Source organism: Symphodus melops (genome assembly GCF_947650265.1).
Source record: "Symphodus melops genome assembly, chromosome: 1".
NCBI lineage: Eukaryota > Metazoa > Chordata > Actinopteri > Labriformes > Labridae > Symphodus > Symphodus melops.
The window spans coordinates 54,054,490-54,080,022 of NC_136691.1; the positions used below are offsets into that span (position 1 = coordinate 54,054,490).

Consider the following 25,533-nt stretch of genomic DNA (forward strand, 5'->3'; position numbering starts at 1 on the left):
TAAATCAATAGAGCAGACTTTTATTTATATCAGTAACCTGCGTGAGCGTCGACTCCAGAAAGGAGGGAGAGACGGCTCTCTCTGATGAATTTGGCCTGTAGTGCTCATTTTAAACACCAGGTGTCACTGTTTCATTTTGCTCCTTTAATCATTTTTTTAATAACCTCAGTTCAGACGGCTAAATGACAAGTCAACACAGGGATATTTGATTTAATTTATACATAAATTCCTTTATTTCTTTACAGATATTCAAAACCATTTTTGAAGAAATGCCTCAGTATTCAACCATTTCTTGACACACATTTTTAGGAAAGGCCCTTTAACTGGAACTGAGGGGTTACAGGAAGTGCGAAGTGCTCAAATTCTCCCCCATCATCCAGCACCTCCTCCATAGAGAGACCATAAAAAAAAGTTCCTCTTAAAGCCACATAGCCCTGGGTTTTCTCTCCCCTTGAACATTCACAAAAAGACACACATCCTATCAAAGCTTCAAAGAGTACATCATATTTCCAGGCTTAAAAAAATAAACTATGGCTCACCTTCGCTTTTTTTCTTCTTTTTTTTTTTTTTTGCGTGAACTGATATTTGTTTTCCACTCAATCATTTACAGTTTGAAATAAACACCTTTTATGATACTTTATTTTCTTTGTAATCCCCCAACAAACACTGATGGGGAACTGATAAATTAAAAAGTCTGAAACAGACAGCCGCTTCTCCCTCGACGTGCACCCACCCACCGACAGGAAGTCCTCACTCACACAAACATTTGTCCTCTGAAGTTTTGTACAATAACGAGTGTTAACAGCTTAGTGTTATTTGTTCTGGAGGACTGAAAGAGATCGTAACGTGTTCTCCTTTTAGAGCGCTTAAGGACCGGCGAGGACGATAATGACGCTTGGTAAAAACGAGCACACCAAACGCACACGTTCAAAAAAAACAAACCCCAAAGAAGCACTGCATGATCGAAGAAGATGTGCAAATATATTGATTGTGCGAGCGAGGGTGGGGAGGAAAAGGGAGCTTTCAGAAGGTCTGGTCGTCGTTACACGAGTCGTTCCAGTGGCCGAAGACCTCGCAGATGTCGCAGTAAGGCCGCTCCTCGCCCTTGGTGCCGTGGTAGGTGCTGTGTTCGGGCGAGTCGGGCATCTGCGTTTGCGTGGGACAGTCCTCGGTGTCGTGGAGGTCGAAACAGTCGCAGATGTCGCAGAACAGTCTCGGGGGAAGCTTCTTCTTCACGGGTTCTTTGTCATGGCTGCGGGAGAATTAAAGAAGCTCCATGTTAGTGTAAGCACGACGTGTCGGCTGCTCCTTTTTCACGACCGCAACACAGACGCAGGAGATTCATCAACACGAGCGTCCAGTCACACGCTGATGTTTGAGGACGTCTGAGAAAGTCGGCCATGCGTGGGACTCACCTATCGTAGTTATCCAGCTCACGTGCGTTATTCCCGTTGAGAGCAGCTTCCGCCATTTTCTCCAGCTTTTCCTTCTGCTCCTGGTTCTTTCTCTGGAGGTCGACGATGACTGAATTCAGGAACTCAATCTGTGAAGGAGAAAAAAAAAAAAAAAAGGTGCGTCAGTGAAGCATCTATCTGATACAAAGTCCTTTCTAAACATTGAATGTGTTATGTGCAAGCACTCGGCCTCTGTGCTGTGACAACTTCCCGAAGTAAGAACACAAAACGAGTCAGATGGGAAATATGCCACAGTGAGGTGTCAGCCAAAGAAAAACCGAAGCCTGGGATGGATCACTGACCGAAGCAGTAAAAAAAAAAAAAAAAAAGCAGTGGGATTGACTCTTCACTGACTATCGAGGTGCATGAAGAGTGAAAGGCTTGAAGAGGTCAAAAAGCTCCCTGGTGAAGGCCACGTGCTGAAGATAGATCGATAGATACTTTATTGATCCCGAGGGAAATTCAAGAAACACGCCCGTGTAATGCAGGAGTGTCCAAAGTGTGGCCCGGGGGCCATTTGATGCCCCCCCCTTTCTTCAATCAAAGAATCAGAAGGTTTTCAGATTTTCAACTTTTGCTAACTGTGAAAATGAACCTTTGCATATTTGTTTGCAAAAAAAAAAAAAAAAAAAAAAACATTCTGAAAAAAGAAAAATTGAAGTCTGAAATCTGATGTCCTTATATTAAAGGGTTTCTTTAGCAAACCTTTTAATTTTGATGCCTTACTGTTTTTTTTTGTTTTTTTTTAAATGGGAACAATAGTTTCTCACTGTAATTATTTATTATTATTATATTTTGTGTATTTTTGTTATTTTTTATAGGAGATAAAAAAACAACAATTCCTTACATTATAAAAAAACAAAACAAAACCTGTGAGCGATTCTAACACGACAATTTTGGCCCCAAACAAAAAAAAAAAGTTTGGACACCACGGCTCTAATGTTTTAAACTTCATACTCCAAATGCTGCTGAAGCGTTTTGACCTCTTCAAGTAAAAAGAAGCAACAACACAACTGTCTGCTCAGCGCCTGTGATGAATGTAGAGAAGCTGCTCTTTTTAAAACGTATGGTGACCATGTATCCTGATCATGTATCCTGATCATGTCCGTATGTACTGCTGCTCTATTTAGGTGTGTTGCCACCTGTGCTGCTCAGAACACTCATGAAGGGGACATTTTAAATCTCTACATCGTCCTCCGCCTGAAAAAAAGGCGGCATAAAAAAAACAAAAAAACAACGAGGTCCTTGGATCGAGCTTGATTTTTCTTTGGAAGACAGTTTAGTGTTTTCTGACACCGACTTGAACGTGATCTAGTGGACGAGACGAAACAGTGACAGACAAAACATGCACAAGTGAAGCTGATGAAAAACATGAACAAACCGCTGCCTGATGGTGGTGTAGCATTGCCAACATCAGAGACAGGGCAGAGGAGAGGAGAAGAAAAAAAAAAAACACATTAGGACCTGACTCCCGCCAGACAACACAGTCAAGTCATCACTGACACCAACAATACAGTATATCATTTCAGAGTGAAGAGCGCCTGGAGGAGAGGAGGACACGCCCTGTTACCTGCCCGCCACACACACATAGATAGTCACTACTCCTGGAGGAGCTGAGGCTTTATCAGGCGCTCACTACTCTTTATTGAATTACACCTCCGTAACAAACATTATACTGTAAAAGCAACACAAACTCCAGAGTCTGATGCTGCATCAGATGAAGCATTTGTTAGTAAACGAGTCATTTCACAAACGGCGTTCAGTAAGACCGTTTCCGCACCACCGACCCCGCTGATCATGGTTTAAGGAGGATCGAGCCCGTGGTCGGGAAGAGTCTTAATGTATGAACGAAAAACAAACTCTGATCTATCCACGCTTTGTTCGGTGTGACACCAGACCAGAGAGGAAAGACGCACAAACCTGACTCTCTGCATCCTCTTTATCTTCCCTTAGTTGATCCAAAACTGCATCACCTTGGATAAAAAAAAAAAAAAGAGAGAGAGGGGGGGGGGGGGTCATTTTGTTTTTACGTTTGTTACCTGACATCCATATCACAAAGATAAAGTGAGTCACAAGCGGAGGGCGGTCCAACCTGAGGACTGGTCACTGTTTCCAGGCCCGGATTTCAGATCCTTCTCCAGTCTCTGAACCCGCTCCTGGAGGTCGGCCTTGTCCTGCTCCAAGGTCTTGATTGAACCCTGCAGAGTCTTCACAGAGGCACTTTCTCCACGCAGCACAGCCAGCTGGGAGGAGGAACACACAGGAAGTAAAAAACCTTTTAACGTTCCGTTTAAAACAGCACATGCTGATGTCATCACCCGCTCGCATTTTTGTCGTTCCTCGATCTGCCACTTCAGAGGAAGCAAACAAACACAAACTTAACACTCCGACAAGCCGTCACGTCCTCGTCTGCATGGACTCGGGGTTGTTTGTGTTTTTGTGATAAGGCACCAACATGAGCCGAGCACAGTCACACATTCTCACCTCGCTCTTCAGGTTTTCCACCTGCTGGTCCTTCTCTGATAATAAGGCACTGTTTTTATTGATGGACTGTTGGAGGGCGCCCTTCTCCATGTCGAACTTCTCCTTCAAGGTGCTCTCACTGTCAAACGCACAAGACAAACTCAACGAGCGCTTCAGGCTGACATCATGACTCAGCACTCTCATGCTCTTCACCTTAGTTTGAAAACAGTCACTTTTTAAACTTCATTATTATATTTATATGATATACTGTGAGCGGGGGACTAAAGCACGAGCTGTGACGCACAATACAAACAAACATGCATGCTAACTCAATAGCATGTGACTTCAGTCAAACGATGCTTCGAACCTAAAAACATGTGCACTCATGGGTCTAAAAGGAAGCCGGTATGAAATACAAACATTGTCTGTACATGTTCTTTAATATCTGCTCACATAAACAACATGTGTCGTATCATGTGGTGGCAGATGATCCTATCAGAGGATACTAAAATGTGTGCAGTACCTGAAGGCGTTATGTGGCAGGCTTTGAAGGAAAAGAACAGCATGAAATATCGTTCCTCAAACATGCACGACATATTTCCACGTTACTGAATGTTTCCCAAACAGGAAACTTCAAATGTCAGCCAATCATGAAAAGACCTTCTCCTACCTTTGCTTCATCTCCTTCAGCTGTTTCTTTAGTTTGGAGTGCTCGTCTTTGAGCTGGGGGGGAAAAAAACAACAACACAGTGAGCAATTCAAAGGCTCAGACACAGATATGTGATGGTGGAGGTTGGTAAACAAAGACAAAGTGTGGCACCTTGATGACGTCACTCTGGCCTTTGTGTTTGCTGTCCAGCTCCTGCGTCAGCTTGCTGTGGTCGTCTTGCAGCGACTGCAGGGACTGCGTCTTCACAGAAACGGCTTCTTTGAGCTCCTCACTGAACAACAACAACAACAAAAATAAAAAATCACAATCATCACAGAAATAGGTCACAAAGACGTCGTCCTTCCTCCTCGTCTCTGGATTCAAACAGCAGCACATGATGAACTCACATTTCCTGGCACAGACTCTTCGTCCTCTCAGTTTCCGTGCAAAGCTGCTCTTTCGATGCGTTCAGATCTTCTTGGTACTTTGAATTCTCTTCCTTCAAATGTTTGAGCTGAAAACAAACACACACACACGGTTAACTCTTAAACACCACAGATTCTACTTGATTTATTTCTTGATCGGGGGACAGTTCACCGCAGTGTCGTGACACTCTCACCTGAGTCTCCGCCTCCTCCTTGGCGCTCCTCAGCTCCTTCAGCATCGACTCCACTTTCTTCTTCTCCTGCATCAAACTGGACTTCTCTTTCGTCAGCTGTTCGAGAGCCTCGGCCGTCTTGCCGGAGGCCTCGACGGCCTAAACGGTGCACAAGCGGGTTATTTTCTCAGAACACTTTTAAAATCACAAGAAGAAGAAACAAAAAAACAGAACATGAACAATCCATCGTTTGACCTCAACCAATCATGGAGTCTCAAGATTGAATGAATTAGCTGCATGCTGCCGTCTAAATGACGGATTTCGACTAACTAGTCAACAAGAATTACACTGAGGAGGAAAACTCATTTAGCATGATGTGAACAATACTCTACAACCTGTGGCCTCACTACGGACACTGGGCTCTGATGGAAAACTACAGTGATGGTGTTTTTAGTGGCTTTAAAAAGGTCGTGTCTGTGGGAGTTTCTCATGGTGATAACATCCGTTGCCATGGACGCAGGAAGCGGAAGATGATATTCGACCGCAGTGAAGAAAAGATATTCAGCACATTGTAGTGAATAAATCAAACGTTCATCCTGCTCTGTACTTTTTTAAATTCTTCTGTTGAATCAGATAAAAGGGATAAATGAATCTCTGTGTCACATCCTGGACTTAGTTACACCGTGAGTCTACGATCCTGTCGGGGAAACAGAAGTCTGAACTTTCCGAGGGCCCGTCACAAAACGAGTGACTGAAGCTCCTCACAAACGTCTTTCTGTTCTGCGTGTTCTCGTGCTCGAGTTACAACGTTCACTCATTTAGATTTGTGTTCATGCACCAACTGTGCAAGCTGAGGAGACGCAAAAATAAATGATTGTGAATTTGTATATTTGAATCCATAAACCTTAAAAGTTGGACTCAATTGTAAAGATGGTGATGTACTAAAAAATAAAATAAGTTGAGAAATTCCCACATCTACCTTTGGAGCTAACAAATAACACGGACGTCTACTGAAACACGAAACCAACCCCATCAGCTGGTGAGTGTGATCGGGAACCTATTCATTGAGATTTGATTGAAAGTTAGCCGACGTTATGAAGCCACAGGTGCAGGCTGGGAGCCGAGAGGAGCGAGCAGCTGTTAGTGAGTGGAAGATGAAGGTGAGATACGAAAAAACAAAAAGGAGAGGGAGACGAACCAGCAAGCATGCAGTGAGTCTGTGCTGAAGCCCCAGCCTCTCTAAGGTGCTCTGTTTGTGCGTCAGTGATTACTACAGGGGAGGAGGAGGAGGAGGAGGAGGAGGAGGAGGAAGAGTACCTCGAGCTGCTTAGAAACGGTATGTTTTAGTTTGGATTCGAGCTGGCCGACTTGTTGGATGGCTTCATTTCTCTCCGCCTCGCAGACGTCTCTCTTCGCACGGAGTTCTGCGATGTCGTCGTCGTGTAAGCTCTGCTGCGCTGCGAGCTCATCCTTGTATCGTCTCACGTCGGTCTCCAGTTGCGTCTGGTCGACGCGCAACTTCTCCATCTCTCCGAGGAGTGCGGAGCGCTCGCCGAGCCAGTTCTCTTCGTTCTGGTGAACGGTAGAAATGTCTCGCTCCAGTTTACATCGTCCGGCTAACAGCTCCTCCTTCTCTGCCGTCAGGGAGCTCATCTGTTCGCCCATCTCCTCCAGCTTCCACTGCAGCCGCTCCTTATCGTCCGTCAACTGGCGGCCATCTTGTTCTTGCTGCTGCAGTCGTGTTTTCAGTGCCTCCACATCGGCCTCCAAAGACGTCTTCAGCTCGTCGACACTCTTCAGGCTGGAGGAGATCTCTTTGTTTTCCTGCGTGACGCTGGACAGCTTGTTCTGCAGCTCTTCGATGTGTTTGGAAAGGCCGTCCTTGTCAGACATCACTTTGCTCCTTTCACCAGACTCGGCCTTTAACTGGCTCTCCAGAAGGATCTTGGCCTCGGACACGGATTCGGTCTGTTTTTTCAACTCCTGGATCTGCTGCAGCAGCGTCTGCGTCTCCGTCTGCGAGGCCTGCGCTCTCTGTTCGGCGTCAGTCTGCAGCGTCTGCAGACGCTCACGATCCCTCGTGAGCTCTTCAACCTTTTCCACAAACTCTGAATGAGACTTTTCATGATCCTTTTTCAGTTTGGTCTGCTCCTGAAGCAGTTCACTTTTGTCTTTCTCAAGAAGGTCAATATCACTTTTTTGTTTCTGCACTTCATTTTTCAGCTCCCTTTTCTCCTGCTTCAAAGACGCGACCGCTGCTTCCACCTCGTCTTTTTGCCGCTTTGTTTCTTCCAGCGTTGCCGTTAGATTAGATTGTTCCTGAACACAGGCGGCATTATCTTTGGAGAAACTGTCCAACTGTTCCTTAGTGTTTCGGATATCATTCGCTAATTTATCCCGCTCGAGAGAAAGAGACGTTTTTTCAGACAGGATTTTTTCAAGCTTCTCTTCCAGCTCGGCCTTCTCTCCCGCCAAACGCTCGTAATCCATCTTCTGCTGGTCCAGCGCTGAATCTACGCTCATCTTTTCTTTCCTCGCGGCGTGAAGAGCCATCTCCGTCTCATGATGCTGCTGGTGAAACTTCTTCTTCTCTTCTTCAAAAGATGAAAGTGCTTCTTTCAGTTTCTGGCTGGACTGAGACAGCTGCTCTGTTGCGGCTTGGAGCTTCTCTCGGAGGTCTCGTGCCTCGCTGAGGAGCTCTTCTTTCTCATGACAGACTTTTCTCTGGATCGCGAGGAGGTTCTCTTTCTCCTGCAGGAGGTGAAGCCTCTCGGAGTCGGTCACCTGGCTGCTCGTCTTGAACTCCTCCAGCATCTTGGTCAAGCTCATTTTTGAGGCTTTGAGCTCTTCACATTCACGGGCGGCGCTCTCCAAATCTTTCTTTGTGGCGCCGAGCTTGTTCTGGAGCTCCTCCTTCGCGGCCTCCAGGCTCTCCTTGTCCGACGCAGCCGCGCTGATTTCACGGGACATCTCTGACTTGTCTTTCGTCAGTGCTTCTGTGAGAGCCTGCAGCTGGGTGTTCCTCATTGTGAGATCTTCTTTTTCCAAGTTCAAGGATTTAATCTTTTCCTGCAACGTCGCGTTCTTTTCATCCAGAGACTTCTTTGCGTTTCTGGCAGAGTCTCTCTCCAACACCAGATTGTCCTTCTCACACGTGAGCTTCGACTTGCTTTCGTTGAGATCTTCTTCAAGGCGGGTCCTCTCTTTGCAGGACTGCTCATAGTCCTCCAGGTGTTGCTTATTTTGAGCCTCGAGTTGCTTGATGTCTTGTTGATGCTTCAGCAGCGAGTCCTTCATCTCTGCATGTTTGCTTCGAAGCTCCTCAATCTGAGCTTCCTGTTCTCCTTCAACACGTTTCAGTTGTTTGTTTTCAGTCTGCGCCTCCTGAAGACAACTGTTCAGCTTCTCCAGCTCCTCGTTCAAAGAAACCTTTCCTTCATCTGACCGCTTTATGTCGGCGAGCAGTTCCTCCTGAGTTTTGGATAGCTTATCTCTGGTGACGACGAGTTCTTCATTTTGGACTGACAGCTCCTGCTGCCTTAACTCGAGGGCGGAGAGCTGCGTTTGTAAACCTGAGAGCTGTTTCTCCAGACGCTCTCTCTCCGTCTTAACGTCCTCAGACTCCTTACACCGTTTGTCCAGATCTAGACTCTGGTTTTCCACTTGTTTGCGCAAATGTTCAACGTCATGCTTGGAGGAGTCAAGCTCAGCAGAAAGACACTGGGGAAATAAAGATGAAGAAAAAAAAAAACAAAAGAAGAAGAGGGGAATGTGGACACAGCGACAAAGTAAGATGAATCCAAAAATAAACCAAGCGCACATGGTCAAAGGTGATATGCATTAAGAAGGTTAAACTGCAGGGAAAAGCTCAAAACGGTAAAAGTTCACTCTGAAATGATTTTTAAAAATACAGTAAAGGTAGAACATTTTCACTTTTGTCTAACAGGTGATTTAATGACTGAAACACTAACAAATAAGTCATAAAGAAAAAGTGTCTGCAGCGGACATGAGTACTGTTCCTTTTTCTGTCTTAATGACATGTATGAATTATTGTTTATTTGATTCATTTAAATCAATTAAAATAGACATCAATGACTTCTGTCAGTGACTCAATTAAACTGTTTTAAAGTGAAAATGTTCCACTGCGCTGAAACGTCAGGCTCATAAATAATGCCAGCAGGGATACAGATGAATCCAGCTCTTTGAAAATAAATAACCAACATCCCTGTTAAGGATGACAAGCAGGTATCTGATTGGACAATTCAAGAGCGAATCATTTCATCAGTTGTATCCCTGCAAGCATGAAAAGCCCCCGACACCATGAAATACAGCGGGGAGGGGAAGATGAAAAAAAGATCTTAATTGGCTTAATGTCAGGGGAAATGAGCGACAGAAAATAATCCTTCTGATGGTTATGAACAATGAAAATGTTGTGGATCATGTAGACTTATTGTGGATGTTAAAGGACGACTAAGAATCCATTGTCAAATCTTCTAAGTGGACATTTTTCAGGTAGAAAAAGGAGGGATCACCTTTTTTTCTGGTGAATTTCAAAGATGAACTTTAGAGAACGAGTCATCACGAAACATGACGTCGTCTGTGATTGGCTAATGTCCCCGTGCTTTCGGTGGGCTCGGTGCTTACCTGAGCTTGCTCCTTGTACGGCTGAAGCTCGGACACAGACTTCTCCAGCTCCTGGGTTTTGTTCTTCGAGGAGGTGAGCTCCTGCGTCATCTTGTCAAGCTGAGTCTTCAGCACGTCCAGCTCCTTCACGTGGAGCTCCGAGGCGTCACAGGTGGCTTTCTGGTGTGAGGCCTTCAGCTCCTCGACCCGAGTCCCACTCTGTTCAACAGTCTTCTCCTGGAACACAGGGAAGAGCAGCCAATAAGAACATATTGATCCTCTCCTGGGGAAAAGGCTCTCTTAAAGTAAACCATTTATAAGTCTTTCTGCAAGGTAGACAGTTATTTTAGTGACTTTATTAGTAATTAATAACTGTAACCTTCAATATGTTTTTGAATCCTTGTTTGGTGCGGGACACAGAATAACATTAAACTCCAGGATTACTTTAAGGTGGATGATTTTAAAAGCAGGATTAAAACATGTTGACCACGGCTAAATCTTTGATTCACGTCACTTCTGCTCTCTGTTTGGGACATTTTGTAAGTTCCTGGTAAATTACAGGTTAAATTAAATAAATGAGTCTGTTAGGACTTGGGCTGGGAGCCGGAGGGTCGCATGCATTGCGACTTCTTTTAGCTGGAGAGGTTGCCAGTCCAACTCCTGAGCACCGCCGAGGTGCCCTTGAGCAAGGCACCGAACCCCAAAAACTGCCCTGGAGCGCTCGCTGTGGGCAGCCCCGTCACTCTGAGACCTCTCCATTAATGCACGTCATGAGGATCCTGTTTGTGCGTGAGTGTGTATCTCGGCCTGTGTGTGTGTGTGTTCATTAGTAGGAGTGTAAACTGAATTTCCCCTCGAGGGATTAATAAAGTATAAATTATTATTTCAATGTGCTGAATATAAACAGCTTTCTAAGTTTAGAAGTGCTAACCAAGTTTGCGATCTTCTCCTGGAGGCTGCTGATTTCACTCTGATGGGATTCTCTGGTGTCCTTCAGCTCCTGCTCTTTGCGGGATCGCTCCTGCTGGAGTTGTTCATCCAAGCGTGCCACATTCTCCTTCTCCTCTGACAGCTGACTCTGTAACTCCTCGAGCCTCCTGAGCGATGAAGAACAACAACAACAAACAAACGAGTCAAACAAACTGGAGTTTGAGAGTGAAGCATGCCGGGGAACATCGCCTAACCTTTCTTTCAGCTTGAGGTCTTCATTCATTTTGGTCAGCTGCACTGAATTATCACCGGATGCCTTCATCATGTCTGAAATGTCATTTTCCAGCTTGCTTTTGTCCTTTGACAGCTGCTCAAGCTTTTCGTCTGCAGCCTTCAGTTTCCTTTCCAGCCCTGAGTGAGAACAAAACACGAGTTTGAAGGATCAGTGAAAGTGAGAAAATGTTTCACAAAGAAGAAAACAGCTCAAGTGTCCTCACCAGAAAGTTGACTCTTGAGGGACTCTGATTCTGTGCTCAGGGATGTGCACTGCTCCTCTTTCTTACTCAGCTTCTCAAGTGTTTCTGGTCAAAAAAACAACAAACATTTAAAAGCTTTGTAGGCTGAAAAAGGTGAAATCTTACAAAGAAAACTACTTGACCTGTCTGTATCATTTACCTTGCATAGTTTTAGATGAACTCGTCTGCTGCTCTGTGCTTTCAGTCAGCTTTTGTTTCTGTGGAGAAAAAAAAGACAGTTACTTCAATGTGATCTGAAAGGAAGCACAGTACAGACATCTTAACGTGAAACTAAAGGCCTCACCAAGCCTCCGAGCTCCTGTTCCAGGGAGTCCTTCTCCTGCTGTGTGGTGGTCAGACTCTTCTGCAAAGAGAGCACTTCCTGCTGTCTGCTCTCCAGCAGAGAGCTCAACTCACTCACCTATGTCACATGTCGAGGGGAAAACATGCAGTGAATGAAAGAGCAACAACAAACAGGAAGCTAACACAACATTTTCAAATGATGGCTGGTGATCATTTTCTTGGGACGCCGTGCAGAGATAATCAAAAATAGAGTCTGTAGTGAAAGAAGGACCAACCTTTGCATCCTGGTTGGTTCCCTGGCTCTGAACTGCCTCTAACTGACTCTTCAGGGTCTCGACCTCCTGGTTACCTTGTGCTACCTGACTGCGCAGAGCCACCATTTCTGCCATCTGCTCTTTGGTTTCTTTCTCCTTCTTTTGAGCCTCCTGCTCAGAAACGGCTTCTTTCTCCTCAAGCTCCTTGACTCTAATTTCAGCAGCGTGAAGCTTCCCGAGAACATCCTCCATCTCCACCAGGTGCTGCTCCTCCGTTTTCTCCACGCTGGAGCGCAGCGAGTCCTCGAGCCGCTCCTTGTCCTCGGTTAAAGACAGCAGCTGGGTCTTCAGCGCCTGCTTCTCCTGAGTCCAAGCGGCCCCGTGAGCTTGATGTTCGTCCAGAGCCAGCTGGTGCTCTAACTTCAGCTTCTCGAGCGCACTCTTGGTTTCCACGAGTTCTTCTGCCTGAGCTCCTGCACCTTTGCTAAAGGACAGCTTCAGCTCCTCCATGGCTTGCTGGTGAGAGGCGACAGCAGACTCCAACTTGGACCGCCACTGATCAACACTTCCAGCGTTCTCCTTCTCCGCCTGACTCAAGCGCATCTGCAGCTGCTCGTTGTCACCGGAGATCTTTACAGATGTGGCCTGAATTTGGGCGATGGCCTCCGTGTGGCTCTTTTCTTGACCTTCGAGCTTCTCCTTATATTTAGCCAGCTCTTCTTGCTGCTTGCTTTCTTGGGCAGCCAGCTGATCCCTCAGAGAGGTGATCTCTTCCAGGAGGGGAGAAAGAGCCGAGTTTGAGTCTTCAGAGCCCTGCTGGGTGCCGAGACGCAGCTGCAGGTCAGCTACTTCTCTTTTTCGCAGCGTAAGGTCCCGCTCAAGCTCCATAATACGCGATTTTTCGGACACTGTGACGACCTTTAAAAGGAGAAATCTTGTAGTCAAAAACATGTCCAAATCTGAAACAATGAGCCTCAGTGTACTTACAAAAGTCTTAATCATATTCTACAGGACTGAACTAATGAAAATCTGAAGCTATAGATAACAAGGCACATGGTGATAACCCTGACAGAAACAATTTGTTTAATCTAGCGATCCTAAAACCAAGGTGTTATACTGACCTCTTGTGGTTAAAGAGAGTATGGTCCAAATAATGGGAGTGAACACTGAAAGCATGTATGGAGCTATAGGCAGTGTGTAGGACACTTTAAGACTTCCAATAGACTCAAACATATCCAACTCTACCTCATTCGATGTCCTGATAAAGATGAAGTATGAACTCAGGATCAGGCCTGATTATTAATCCATCTTAATATCTATTGATGTATTTATCAGTCTAATTTATGATTTCTCATTTTCTGCTTCAAGTCAACATCTGAAGCTTCGTCGGGACAGTTGAATCATTTCTTACATGTCAACAGTTTCTTTATAAATTAATTACACAAAACAGAAGCTGGAAAAGCTCTCGCCCTCATCCCAGTGAAACTAAAATAATCAAATATATATCCTAATGTCGCTCACAGCTCTAAAAAGCCTTTGGGAGCAAAAGGCGTTGAGGTCTGATTTTAGACTAGCCAAACGCAGGGACACCAAATAAGCAGGACAAATGGATGCTGGGAAGGACTGGGGAAGTAGGACATAGGATAACTGAACATGATTAGCTGGGACAGAGGAGACATTTGTCTGTCTTGGTTAAGCAGTGATGCCAGTTAAGCAAGAGTGAGTTCAGATTTGCATCTTAGGGGGAAAATAGTACGAGTAAAAAGAGCTACCTGCCAAAAAAATACGGACTGATGCAAGTTTATTTGAAGGACAACGAGAAATATTAGGGACGTGGTAGATCCAAGATGTAACCGTCACCACAACCACAAACCTGTGGTGCTAATATTTCTGATTCAAGCGTTTCAATAAGCCGTATACTCCAGTTTGATTCTTATTTTAGTCGGATTATTTTTCTATGTAAAGCCTTTAAAATGCATTTGTAGGGTTCACCATTAGCCCAAACAAAGCAAAAGATCCTTCTACTGCTCGACACCTCTCTGCACCTCTCTCCCCTCTTTTTTGGGGGCCACCTTCCCAGCCCTTTATTTTTTATTTTTTTGGTTTAAATCCAGCGCAGCACACTGCAGAGCAGAAATCATTACCCTAGTGTCTTCTAACTCTCTTTGGAGTTTCTCAGCTTTGGTCTTTTCAAAGAGCAGGCTCTGTTCAAGCTCCTTAATGTGGACATGCTCCAGTCTGGTCTGCGTCTGTTAGTAAACAAGGGGGAGAGGAAGAGAACACACCAGTGCCACCATCACATGCCAGCCCAACGCAGACAGAGAGGGAGGGGGACAGGAGAGAGGATGGATGGGTTTGGACAATGGAAATAGGGATGTGTGTGTATGTACTGAATGTGTGTGTCTTCATGTGTGAGGTACTGGGTGGGAGCAAGGAGTGGTGGATGAGTGGAAATGGGAAGACACCCCCATGCAGAACTCTCAGGCTGTGCCATGAACAGCTTCAGACGGGGACGAGAGTTTGTGACAGAATGGTGGAAAAATACGAGACAAGCAGCAAAAGAGAGAGAGAGAGAGAGGGGGCGGGGCATGTGTGTGGATGTGAGTATGCGTTTGGAGACAGTTTGGATGTACTCGTGCAAAAATTTGACACCTGGTGAATAAAGCACATTCATTGTTACCATCCATAGAAAGTTTTTCAAATGTGTGTCAAGCCAGCAAGTCAGTTAAGAAAAAAAAAAAAATTCCCCACATGATCAAGAGAAAGCAGTGATGGATGTTTGTTGAGTCAGACACTTCACTCTGAGCTCACTGCAGTTTGTCACACAGAAGAGATTTATCAACAGAAATCTGATTTAAAGTTCTTTAAATTCTTGCATTTTATCTTTTATTTAGCAAAGACTTCATCACGTCTTCATAAAAGTGTCCAAAGATAATAATCAATACCCTGACTGCTTTCTCTCTGTGGCTGTAAGACCAAGAAGAGACCCCCAGTGATCAGACCATCATATGCAGGACTGGTGGAGGACTTCATAGAAATCAGTCTCCGGTTTAGGATTCTCATCTGACTCCTTGTTCCGTGTGTGATGAATAAGAGCTTATATGGAAACTTATGAAAGCACTTCCAGACACGACTTTGAGCTCTGTGTTACCCAATATAAATTGTTGTAAAATGTTAGCTGCTATAAACCGCTGAACGCTGAAGATGCTATCGTCAAGTCAGAAAGCTTTAAATAGATGATGTGTTTTAAACTGGGCTGTGTGAGGTACTCAATCCATGTTAAGTGTATCACTCAAAGGAGATGATGGTCAGCAGATCTAGGGTGTCGGGGTTTCAAAACGTTTCAATATAACGGAGCAAGAGACTCGGGACCCCCCAGGTCTCTCTCTCTTTTTAAAAAAAAAAAATACATTTTCCCATAATAGGCAAAAAAAAAGAAATAATGGTATTTTAAAAACCATTTTCCTTTTTTTATAGGTTTTTGGAAAGAATGTGGCGACCCCTCCGCCCACCCTCCTCTTAAACAGCGTCACTTAGGGACTCCTCTGGTCTCAGCTATGGAACACTGCAGGTGTGATCACGAGGTTGTGAAGTGTTGGGCTCAGGGAACACATTTCCATCTCCTGTGGGTGAAACACTTTTCACCTCGTACGAGCCCACTTACCAAAAAACACCAAACTTACTTCAAGTCTTTCATGGGTACAATCTGACTATTGTAATTGTATTGTCTCGTGTTGAACTGATGTACTACAGTACATTAAACATTACCTTTGAATAATTAGGGCGATAAGAACGTGATTAGTAAACATTATCAAACACCTGCTGTTCTTAGTGAATGAAGCCTGGCAGATCGGCCTTTGTATGTATATAATAACCTTTCATAAGTAAAGTGTTCTTCCTCTTTAGCTGCTGAGGGGAAACAGAATACAGGTCTGTGACTGGGCAGTGAAATGACAAGGGAGCATCTCTAGTGGTTCCATGCTGGGCACTGGACCGACATGAAAGACGAGGACGAGGAGGAGGAAGAAGAAGCAATAACATCACATCACTTAAACAGGGAGGCACTGAGGGTTACAGCACAACATTAGTACACCTTCAACAGCTTCAAGTCAACAAAGCACTTGTTTGAGTTTTTTTTAGTATGGGCCTTTTTGTTGTTGTTGGTGGTGGTGCTTTTTTCAAGCTGCATGCAAGTTTTTAATAAATCCACAGCTGTGAGTTAGAAATAATCTGTTAGTTTACACAGTGAAAAGAATAGAAAGGGATCTTCTAACCCTGATTTTCTAACATCTATTTAGAGCTCGGACGCCTTCAAGGGTAATTGAGATGATCCCTGTGAAGAACTGTGGAATAAATGACAAATCCTCTGGTCAGATAATAGCGTAAACACCACTCTGCACCAGTCGTTTGCATATCATGTAACTATGGACGAGGACATGACTCACCTGAGAACATAAACAGAGTGTGTTAAACTGGTGCGGAAATACTTATAAAAGGAAAAAGCAGGTTTTTAGAACAATGCCACCAGTTGCTGTATTAAACTAGCACCATAATATGTTTTTTTTTACCCTGAAAGGTGAATTAAATAGCCAAATGCTCTTGTGAAGAGTCATTCAACCTTTAAGTGACACATTGATATTTAGTAGGTTTTTCCTAATGCAACATTACAATGTGCCAATTCAGAAGGCCTCATGGATTTCAGGCTTTGGGCTTCGGTTTGTTCTGGTTTCAGACGAGGCCTGGCACTGTCGTCAAAGGCACAGTGTTCGTGCAGCATTGGGTACATTTGACAGCACGTCATCTAATGCGAGATGAAGCCAGTATCAAACTGCCCATGCAAACCAGCCTCCTGGGACTGCAGAGGGCCGGCCTTATATTGCTAACAGTAGGCAGAGATAATGCAAATAAGAAGAGCTCTGCAGTCCTTAATGATAATTGGACCTTCATCCATGAGGACAGAACAAGGTAAAGAAAAGGTAGATCACTTCACAGTTAAAGGCGTAGAACAAGGCTTGTGTATGGTAAACTGGAATCTTGATATGGAACAGTAAAAAAAAAAAAAAAAAAAAAAGAAAGAAAGAAGAAGAAGCTACTTTTAATCATGTGAATCTGTGTTGTGGTTTTTACCTCCAGGTCTCCTTTGGTAATGCAAGCTTCCTCGACACGGAACTGAAGGTCCTCCACCTTCCTGTTCGACAGACAAACAACAGAAACCTTCACTGTACAGTCAACATGACTGGGGAAGTGATTGCACTGAGCCAGGCTGAGCCGACTCAGCCACACAGCTTTCATAATGATTTAATAACACTGTAAGAGCATCATGATCTAAGCAGCCAGTCGACTTGAACCTGTACCAGTGTGCGTCTCTGTCAGGTCCTGGTCCTTACCTACGCTCCTCCTCCAGCTGATTCAGCAGCTCCACTTTGTCTTTGTCTGCAGCTTCTACCAAGGCACGTAACTGGTCCATCTTAGCCTCCATCTTTAACGGAGAGTTTGAAATCAGACAGAAAATCAATATATATGAAGGGCGTTTAAGAGAGATCCTAATTACGATGGACATTTGTATATAGTTGATTAGTAAAGCCATGGCGAGCTGACCTGCTCCTGATCGTCCCTGAGCAGGCCGATTTCTTGCTCCATCTCCCCGGCATGGCTGGTAGCCTTGGCAACCTCAGCTCTTTCCATGTCCCTCTCAGCCATCAGCTGCTCAATGTGCTGCTGCTTCTCCTTCAGAGCCTCCTGCAGGGCTGTGGTGCCTGAAATCTTACGGTTGTAGCGCGATGACGTCTCTGTTAACTGTGGAAGAAGAGAATGATGAGTGAGCACAGCATTGAAAACAGACGAGACCAACTTTTCTGAGGCTGTCGGTACTAAAGAGTGTGGAAGTCTCACCAGGCCCGTGCGGCTGGGCTTTGCGCTGGCTGATGATGTCACAGAGCTCATGGTGCTGATGGAGGAGGCACTAGGGCTTCGCTTCAGCCCCGTCGGTGTGGCCACCACTTTCCGAACGGTTGTTTTAGCTTTGGCCGGTGTGGTGGAAGGGAAGCCAATGCGAGTGACTTTGTGCACGGGAGCAAATAAGCCATACTTGGGCTGGCACTGGAAATACCTGGTGAAAGATCATTGAAGTCACGGTGTGAAAGCAAGAAACAGGAATCACAACGGTCTCAGGTTCTTCACTGATCTGATCGCTTTAGTACCTCGTGCCTGCGACGGCCCCGTCATTCTTTCCCAAGGGTTCGTCCAACTCCACTCCACACCACTCGCCTTTTGCAAAATCGGTTTCTCCAAGGAAACGCACCACTCCCGCCTTTGTACCCCCAACCTAGGAAGAAAACACCAAACATCAGCCAGGTTTTAATCTCCTCAACCGATATGAGAGGCCTCAAGAGTAATCAGCTTTCCCTGGTAATAAACCCTAAGAGAGATAACACCATCAAAGAGAACAGGATCAAACGTACCAGCTATTAACGTAATGTTGAAAATGTCAAACTGGACATGTATGAAGTTGATTTATTTATTTATTATTTTCTATACGGTAAAGTTTCTAGGCTGAAGAAAAGAGAAAAACATTCATGTGTAAGCATGTTCTGGGAAAAAACTTCTATATCTGTACATAATCATGGACGCCATGCTCTTGTCGACATTTATCCGTAAGGACAAGCTGGGCCTGTGCACCAGTCGACACCGAGCACAGGTGGAGGGTGAGGAAAGCACAAAAGCATGACTGTTCTTACACTCTGCTGAGAGTGTACTGTGCAGTCATGTTATACTGATCTGGGTAAACACGTGGGCCGTCTAATTATAAGTGTGTTTTGCAAGAGAGGGTGGGATCGACGGGCAGATGGAAGAGTGTTGTTTGTGCAAAAAGTGACCTTTCAGATTCTACGAGGCACGAGCTGGAACAGCACGCCACAAACAAAATGGAATTATCAGGGGTCGGACGCAGGCGGGTGATTGCTCGACTAAGGAAGAGGTAGAGGTAGAAGGACTGCACACAACTGTTAGAACGAGAGCTACTGTTTACTCAAAGGTGGACGTCTGATGACATAACGTGGTCATGTTTTATGTGACAACTACTCAAAAGGTTTCTGAGACCCTTAAATCAAAGAATCCTCGTTGCTAGTTTTAATGAAGCCAGGACAAAAAGGTTGATTTTTTGGGATTCTGTCACTTTGCTGATACTCTGAAGTTTTGTCGTATAAAGTAACTTTACCAGTACTCTGTCGCCCATCTTCAGCTCCCTCTCCCCCTTCTTCACTGATCCAGTCTCCGACAGGTTGGACACGGATTCACTGTTTGTGCGTGCGAGGTTGGAGGACGGTGTAGCCGGCGTAGCTGGCGCGGTGGCCGAGGCCTTCTTGGCTGCAGTTGTCGTTGGTAATGCTGATTTGGTGGCGGGCGTATGTGAGGCCACACTGCCGACCGACGGAGTGGGAGATCCAGCGCGGGAGGGCGGCGCCGTCTCGGTTCCGTTCGCCTCGCCTTCGGTGCGAGACAACTTGGATGGACGTGTGAATATTCCTCGTAGCGCTTCACACTGGAAGTACCGCACCCCTGCCACCGACCCGTCATTTTTCCCGATTGCCTCATCGAGTACGATCCCTGCCCACTGCCCTGGGGCAAACTGCGTCTCTCCCAAAAACTGGATGTAGCCGGGCTTATTCCCGTTCACCCATACTCGCTCCCCAACCTGGAAGTTCTCGCCGCCACTTTGGGAATCTCCTCCACTGGCACTTGCAGCTGATTTGTCAGACGCAGTAACTTTAGCTCCTGCTGAGAAATAATGAAGGAGAAACGTTTAAATGTAATCCCACGATATCTTCATAAGGGAGACTAGGTCAACATTTCAAAAAGACTTGTAGTGTGTTGGTTTACACATCTTTTCAAAGTCTTCTAAAACTCATTGTTTGGTGAGATACCTCGAAGCGGTGATGCTGAATCTTAAAACCACTCCCAATCCCTTCTGATGACAGATAACATGGTTTGTAAGAGATCGATTATTTGATGAATTAACAGACTTGTTCATTGGCTTAATAACTTTAACCGTAACCTGCCGTGACACAAAGATGTGTCAACACACGTATAAACAGAGTGTCACAGCATGTTAGAGCATGTCACATTCACATCACTGGTAATACAATAACCAATCAGCTGCCACAGAGATTCATGTGTAAACAGTGCAGTGCCTCATGAGGTGTTGGGAGGTGGTTACCTGTGCTGGGGTTGGTCTTGGGAGCTCCTGTCCCATGTTTAGCGATCTTGCTGGGCGCTTTGATCCCCGTGGGCTTCGCTGTGCTCATGTTTCCTCCTGTGATCTGTTAGACTCACCAGGCTCGTGTCGGGCAGTGGGTGCAGACTGACCCCAGACCATGAAAACTACTTGGTTGCAACTCTGTCAGGTGAAGTTGTTCGCTCCGAAACCAAAATGTGAAAAAAAACCAACCCAAAAAAAAAAAAAAAAAAAAAAAAGAGAGAACAGAAAAAAAAAGTACAGCAAAAAGTAAAAAGAGGAAAAAGGGAGAAGGGAGGAAGAAGTGCTGCTCACGAGAAGGACCCTGTTTGGAGACAAAAAAAGGAAAAGAGAAACATTGAGTGGACTGTCTCCACGCAGCACTTCAGTTGGCTTGTCTTGCCTCTGATTCTGCTGCGAGCTGCACGCTGCAATCATCTCATTTTGACTTAATAAAAGGCCGGTACAGTTCTGCCTTTGAGACATGTTCAGTGACTTTGTGAATGGCACTGCTCTGTTAATGGGAGAATGTTGTTTCTGTTATGACAACAAGCTCCTCGGCACACTCCACGTCACTGACCTAAAAATACACAGTCAAAAGGCCAGCCGATATGCCGTCTATGCCGCCCCCATCGTGAACCCGCGATTGGCTTATCACCTACGACCTTGACCACAAAACGCACGGGGAAGCACCTCCCACAAACAATGTCTCAATCAATCTATCACTCAGGCACACAAAATCGTATAAATCTGGTTGGCAGCTTTTTCTAAAACAGGATTACAGTACAAACAAGACCACCACCAGCAGCAGCAGATTATCCTCTCTGTCAGATTACCTCACCGCAGAAACTGATTGGCCGAGGAAACCCAACACGCTCCCCATGTTGTTGGCAGTTTGACAAATGAATTGCGAGTGTGGTTTTGGACTGTTTTTAGAAGCCCATTTCTTTCATCAATGACAAAAAAATAAATAAATAAATAAAGTGGGTTAGATCAAACCAACAGAACAGGTGCAGGAGAAGCCTCATAAAGCAAGCAGGCGACGAGACCGAGCGACCACAGTCAGTGACAGCTCACTACACACAAGCAGCCTGAAGGTGCCATGAGCTGCTTTGTGGTCAAACACAGAAATGTACAAACATGAAGTAAACGTACACATCACAGTGTGAGATTAACCAGCACGTACAGATAGTGGTGGACAGTTTGAGAGTTCATGTACATTTGTTTCTGCGTCTTATGGATGAGAGGGGGTTTAAAGGTTTGTAACTAAAAGCTCTGCTTCTTCCTGTAATGACTTCTGCCACAGGCCACGACTGTACACAAAATGAAAATGGCTTTTATGCATTATTTGAAGAAAAATGACTCCATTATTTTCTGTCATTAGCACAAACATCGATTAAAAAAGGGCTTTCAGGTCCCGGGGCAAAATAACAGAAATGTTTCCAAAGAAGCGGGTGCTTCAGTGACTTCATTCTCCCTTCAAATCTTCTTGAAAATAAAGAGAAGACAGTTTGAACGTAACGTTACAGCTCCTGCAAAGTCAAACTGTTTTCAGTAAGCCAAGACGCACGACTTCACACAGAGTGGAAATCTAATGCACAACTTGTCACACAGCCTCAACATACCTTACATGCTTTTAAGAGCTTCAGCATGGAGCTTCACCAAACACAAAGAATTCTGTCACACACACACATAGCCTCCATGTATTTTTCTGAGCAGTGAATACAGGGTGGCCATCAGAAGACAGCGACCTAGTTCAGACTCCTTGTTCCAGTTTTGTCCCGCTGTGACTTTGAATGATGCTGATTAGAGCCCCGGGTCAGGAGGAGGCCGTAGAAAGAAAAGACTGACTGCCTGCAGGCTGCACAGCTGACAGTAAAGTCACACAAAAAGAGCCTTTACAGTGTGTGACATGGATCTATTCCAACTGAGGGATACGCCTGTGTCACGAAAATCATACGCATGTTGATGTTTTGGTAGAGCCTCACCGGGCTTAACTAAGAGTATCATGTAAACATTTACAAAACCAGGTTTCATCTGTGATTGGTGCTCCAGAGCAGTCAGCTGAAAATGATCCACTTAGTCTGGAGAATTTCCCACTGCAGCAGCGTTAATCTTCAGCCTTACTCTAATCTGAAGCTCGGAAGAAAGCCAAATGACGACGTGTCGCAGAAGTTCAAATAAATGAATGAAGCCATGCTAAAAAGTCAAACTCCACTGTGTTCGGTGCTGAGCGAGACTCCAATACCTGTGTGTAGTCAGGCGTTACTGTTTGTCTTTTATAAATACACAGAAACGGGTAGATGGAAGCTTAAAAACAGAACTGACATTTGCTCTACTTCTCCACAATGAAAGCAAAGACATAATCAGCTTCCCTTTTTGGTAACCCGGGTCAATCCAAGCAGTGCATGTTTGGTCATCCAGCCTCACCCTAAAAATTCATCTGCAGAGAAACATCTGTGCGACACTTCTACATAAAAAAAATAGTAAGTGACTGACGAGGATATTCAGCGCCTTTAAACGTCTGTTGAGCCTTTCTGCTGACTGCAGGAGTTTAAAACCACATACGAAACAACGTCAGCTCAATCTGCTTGCATGTTTTGTTCTAACAATTCACACTCTCCTCGCACGTCGGCCTCTGAAGCATTTGTCAACTGATGTGAGGGTGTCACTGGTTACACAAGCCAGCGGGCCCTCGGTCTAATATTAGCCTCTGACATCAAGAACATCAAACCATAATCAGATCTCCTTGAAATGTTTTTCTACAGCCGGTCCAGCTGTGACTCGGTGGATAATACAACCATCCCTCTGAATTATTGTTCAACACAGAGTCAGTCGGCCTTTTTGGACAGAGATCTGTATTACAGAAGACAAAATGTTGGCGACTTTTCTGATGAAAAATTGATTTGGATTGTAAAAAAAAGTGTGCCTTCAATTATGTGAGCCTCATTCTGACACTCTTGTTTTTTGCCCTCAAAAGGCCAAAGTAAGCTCTGCTCTTTCCTTTTTGAGGAAACATCTGCTGGGAGGCTTAACGTAGGCCTCTGCTAAGACAGACACTCAGAGGACGGATCAGAAAAGCACCAACAGGACGGAACTGCACAGTAAGACCCAGAGGCATCCTGCACCTCATCTTTGTGTGAATAATACTGGACCACCTGATATTCAGTACTCAGTCTATTTCAGAGGAAGCATAAATAAACAATGCTCTGTCCGCCACAGGTGCTGATCCCAGAAAAGAAGAGATGAGAGCAGAAACGATGATAGATGATACACCAGAGAAGTCAAGGTTTTCCACTGTGACTTCCAAAGTCAATGACATCGACTCTATTAGTGCCTCATTAAATGTAGCGTCTCTTTAATTATATGGATTGTACTTGTAAAACCATGTATAACGGTTTCATCTACAATGGTCTGTAATCAAAAAACACAGCTTGTGCGTGTGTGTGTCATGCAAGACAGGGAGAGAGACAGTCCCTCATCAACAGCTCTGAATTTGTTGGCGTTTTTCTTTTTGTTGTATTTGATGTAAGAACTAAACTCTCTATAAATGTAAATAGCAGGCGAAGCACAAAAAACCTCTGTCTCAACTATTTATTGCAAGAACAAGGAAGAAAGTGAGGAGTATCCTCGCAGACAATTCTCATCTCTTCTCTTCTGCCATTTGAGCCTCTCAGCTCAGGGAGACATAATAAAGTCCCTCTGGGTCTGACTGAACATGTATTTAAAAAGTCCTTTAAGTGTAATAAGCTTTCTTTACCTTACAAAATGACTGATGAGATCCAAACCATGACATGAAAGGTTTTTATTCATGTCTAATGTTTACCTGCTCTGTGTTCTGCCTGAATGATTTCTTTTGATGATACTCTATATCTGGAGAGCCTTCAGCAAGATATCCACATATGGAGAACAAAAAAGGATGTTATTCTTGTTCTCTTCCATTGTACTCTAAAATCTCCCACAACTGTAAGCCCATTGTCTCACACATCCTGAGCTTGATTTCTACCGTTCAAATAAGTTCTAGCACTAAGCAGAAATAAAAGTACGGGCATGTCATCAAAGCTGAGGTGATCAAAACCACCGCAAAACAAGTTAAACTGCCTTTATTAGTCTCCATTTAAAAACAAGCCTCGGTCATAATAGCCTCGGTCACACCTTTAAAACCGCAGACTCGACTCTAGCACAGCAGCTTGTCTGATAAATACAAGGTGTTCCTGCGCTGTGACTCAATAGACTGGTCCGACGAATTGGCCAGTAAATGCAGCCAGCCAGCCTGCCTACCTTCCTCGCCCTGTCAACGCAACCACTAGCTAACGGATTGAGAGCTGTCGATGAGGTGGCAACATCTGGAAGGAGGAGCACAGCCTATTTTTAAAATAACAAACAGTGTCATGATAACTCACCTTCCTCTCTATCTTCTTCTACGCCTTTTTTTTTCCTGGTGAGCTAATGTGTCGTTCAGGATGAAATTACGGCGTGTACGTACTTCCACATGTTCAAACACTGACCGACTGAAAGAGTGTGAAGCAAATCCCCCCACTACTAGACCAAAAGTCTCAGCAATGTCACGGAAAATCCAGCAGGGCACACTGCTGCTCCAAGTTCAGAGGAGTCACCGAAACAAACTGTTTATGAAAGGTTGCATCACCTGAAATGCGATTTAACGTCTAAGGTAGCTATAGGTAACCATTTAACGAATCCCGGTTTGTTATCGCGACATTAAGTACCAGACGTGATTAGTTGCTAGGTAACGTTAGCAGAAAAGGCCCGGTGAGAAGGAGAAGAAGGGCTGGTTAGCTAGTAAAGCTAACTTAACACCTTTAAGTAACCACCTGTACAACTTTCACCTCGCGTTAAGCTTCCTGGTTTATCAGCGGCGAAATGACCCGCAAGTTTTTTGAGTAATAAAATACATGACCCCCCCCGATGTGAGCCGCTGTAATACCGACCTGGATGTGCTTCTTCTTTCCGTCTTGTGTGAGTAGCGACTACCGCTCGCGGATCAGACCCAGCCCAGCGTGCACGAGAGCAGGCTGGCCAACGGCGGAACGTCAACGCTTTGGTGCCGACCAAAGATTGTATGTTGAGCGAAGATGATTCACTCCGTCACTTCTAAAAAGAGCAGAACGATTTTACGCAGAAACACTCTCTAGGGATGTAGCGATTCACTGAACTCACGATACGATTCTACAGAGCCCTCTGGTGACATTGGTGAAAATGTTATCATTTGTGGCCATGAAATAATGCTATGATTTGACAAAGTTATACACGATTAATCTTAGGCTTTTGGGGTAATGCAGATTCCCATCGCTTAAACTTCATGTATAAACTACATCTGAGAAGCAAACAAATATAAACTCCAATAAAACCGTCAGACGTTAATTTCTCCAATAAAATGTGTGCATGCATAACTAGCTGATATGTATTATACCACCTTTGTATGGAAAGAGTTACACAAATCTGATACTAAGAATCGTTTCTCTTCGGAGACTAATCCAATTTGTGCACTGT

General features: G+C 44.7%; 1 protein-coding gene across 5 annotated transcripts; it reads right to left on the reverse strand.

Moving 5' to 3' along the window:
• Positions 1–204: 204 nt before the first annotated feature.
• On the reverse strand, positions 205–25,119 carry clip1a (CAP-GLY domain containing linker protein 1a). 5 transcript variants are annotated; one of them, XM_079346201.1, is made up of 27 exons: positions 24,972–25,119; positions 20,005–20,347; positions 19,006–19,562; positions 17,990–18,114; positions 17,682–17,898; positions 17,388–17,585; positions 17,177–17,268; positions 16,917–16,977; positions 13,934–14,038; positions 11,811–12,707; positions 11,537–11,653; positions 11,393–11,450; positions 11,215–11,298; positions 10,972–11,128; positions 10,719–10,884; positions 9,809–10,024; positions 6,482–8,884; positions 5,186–5,323; positions 4,974–5,080; positions 4,738–4,858; positions 4,588–4,640; positions 4,441–4,461; positions 3,939–4,056; positions 3,547–3,697; positions 3,375–3,427; positions 1,416–1,543; positions 205–1,252 (listed from the first exon to the last, which is right to left on the reverse strand). In XM_079346201.1, exons 2-27 carry the CDS (start codon positions 20,090–20,092, stop codon positions 1,024–1,026), a joined length of 6,660 nt encoding a protein of 2,219 aa, XP_079202327.1. In that variant the 5' UTR covers positions 20,093–20,347; positions 24,972–25,119; the 3' UTR covers positions 205–1,023. The 5 variants fall into 5 exon arrangements, with proteins under 5 accessions (XP_079202327.1, XP_079202325.1, XP_079202326.1 ...); XM_079346199.1 differs by having other exon boundaries at positions 19,006–19,565; XM_079346200.1 differs by lacking the exon at positions 24,972–25,119 and adding an exon at positions 24,426–24,939 and having other exon boundaries at positions 19,006–19,565.
• Positions 25,120–25,533: the final 414 nt, after the last annotated feature.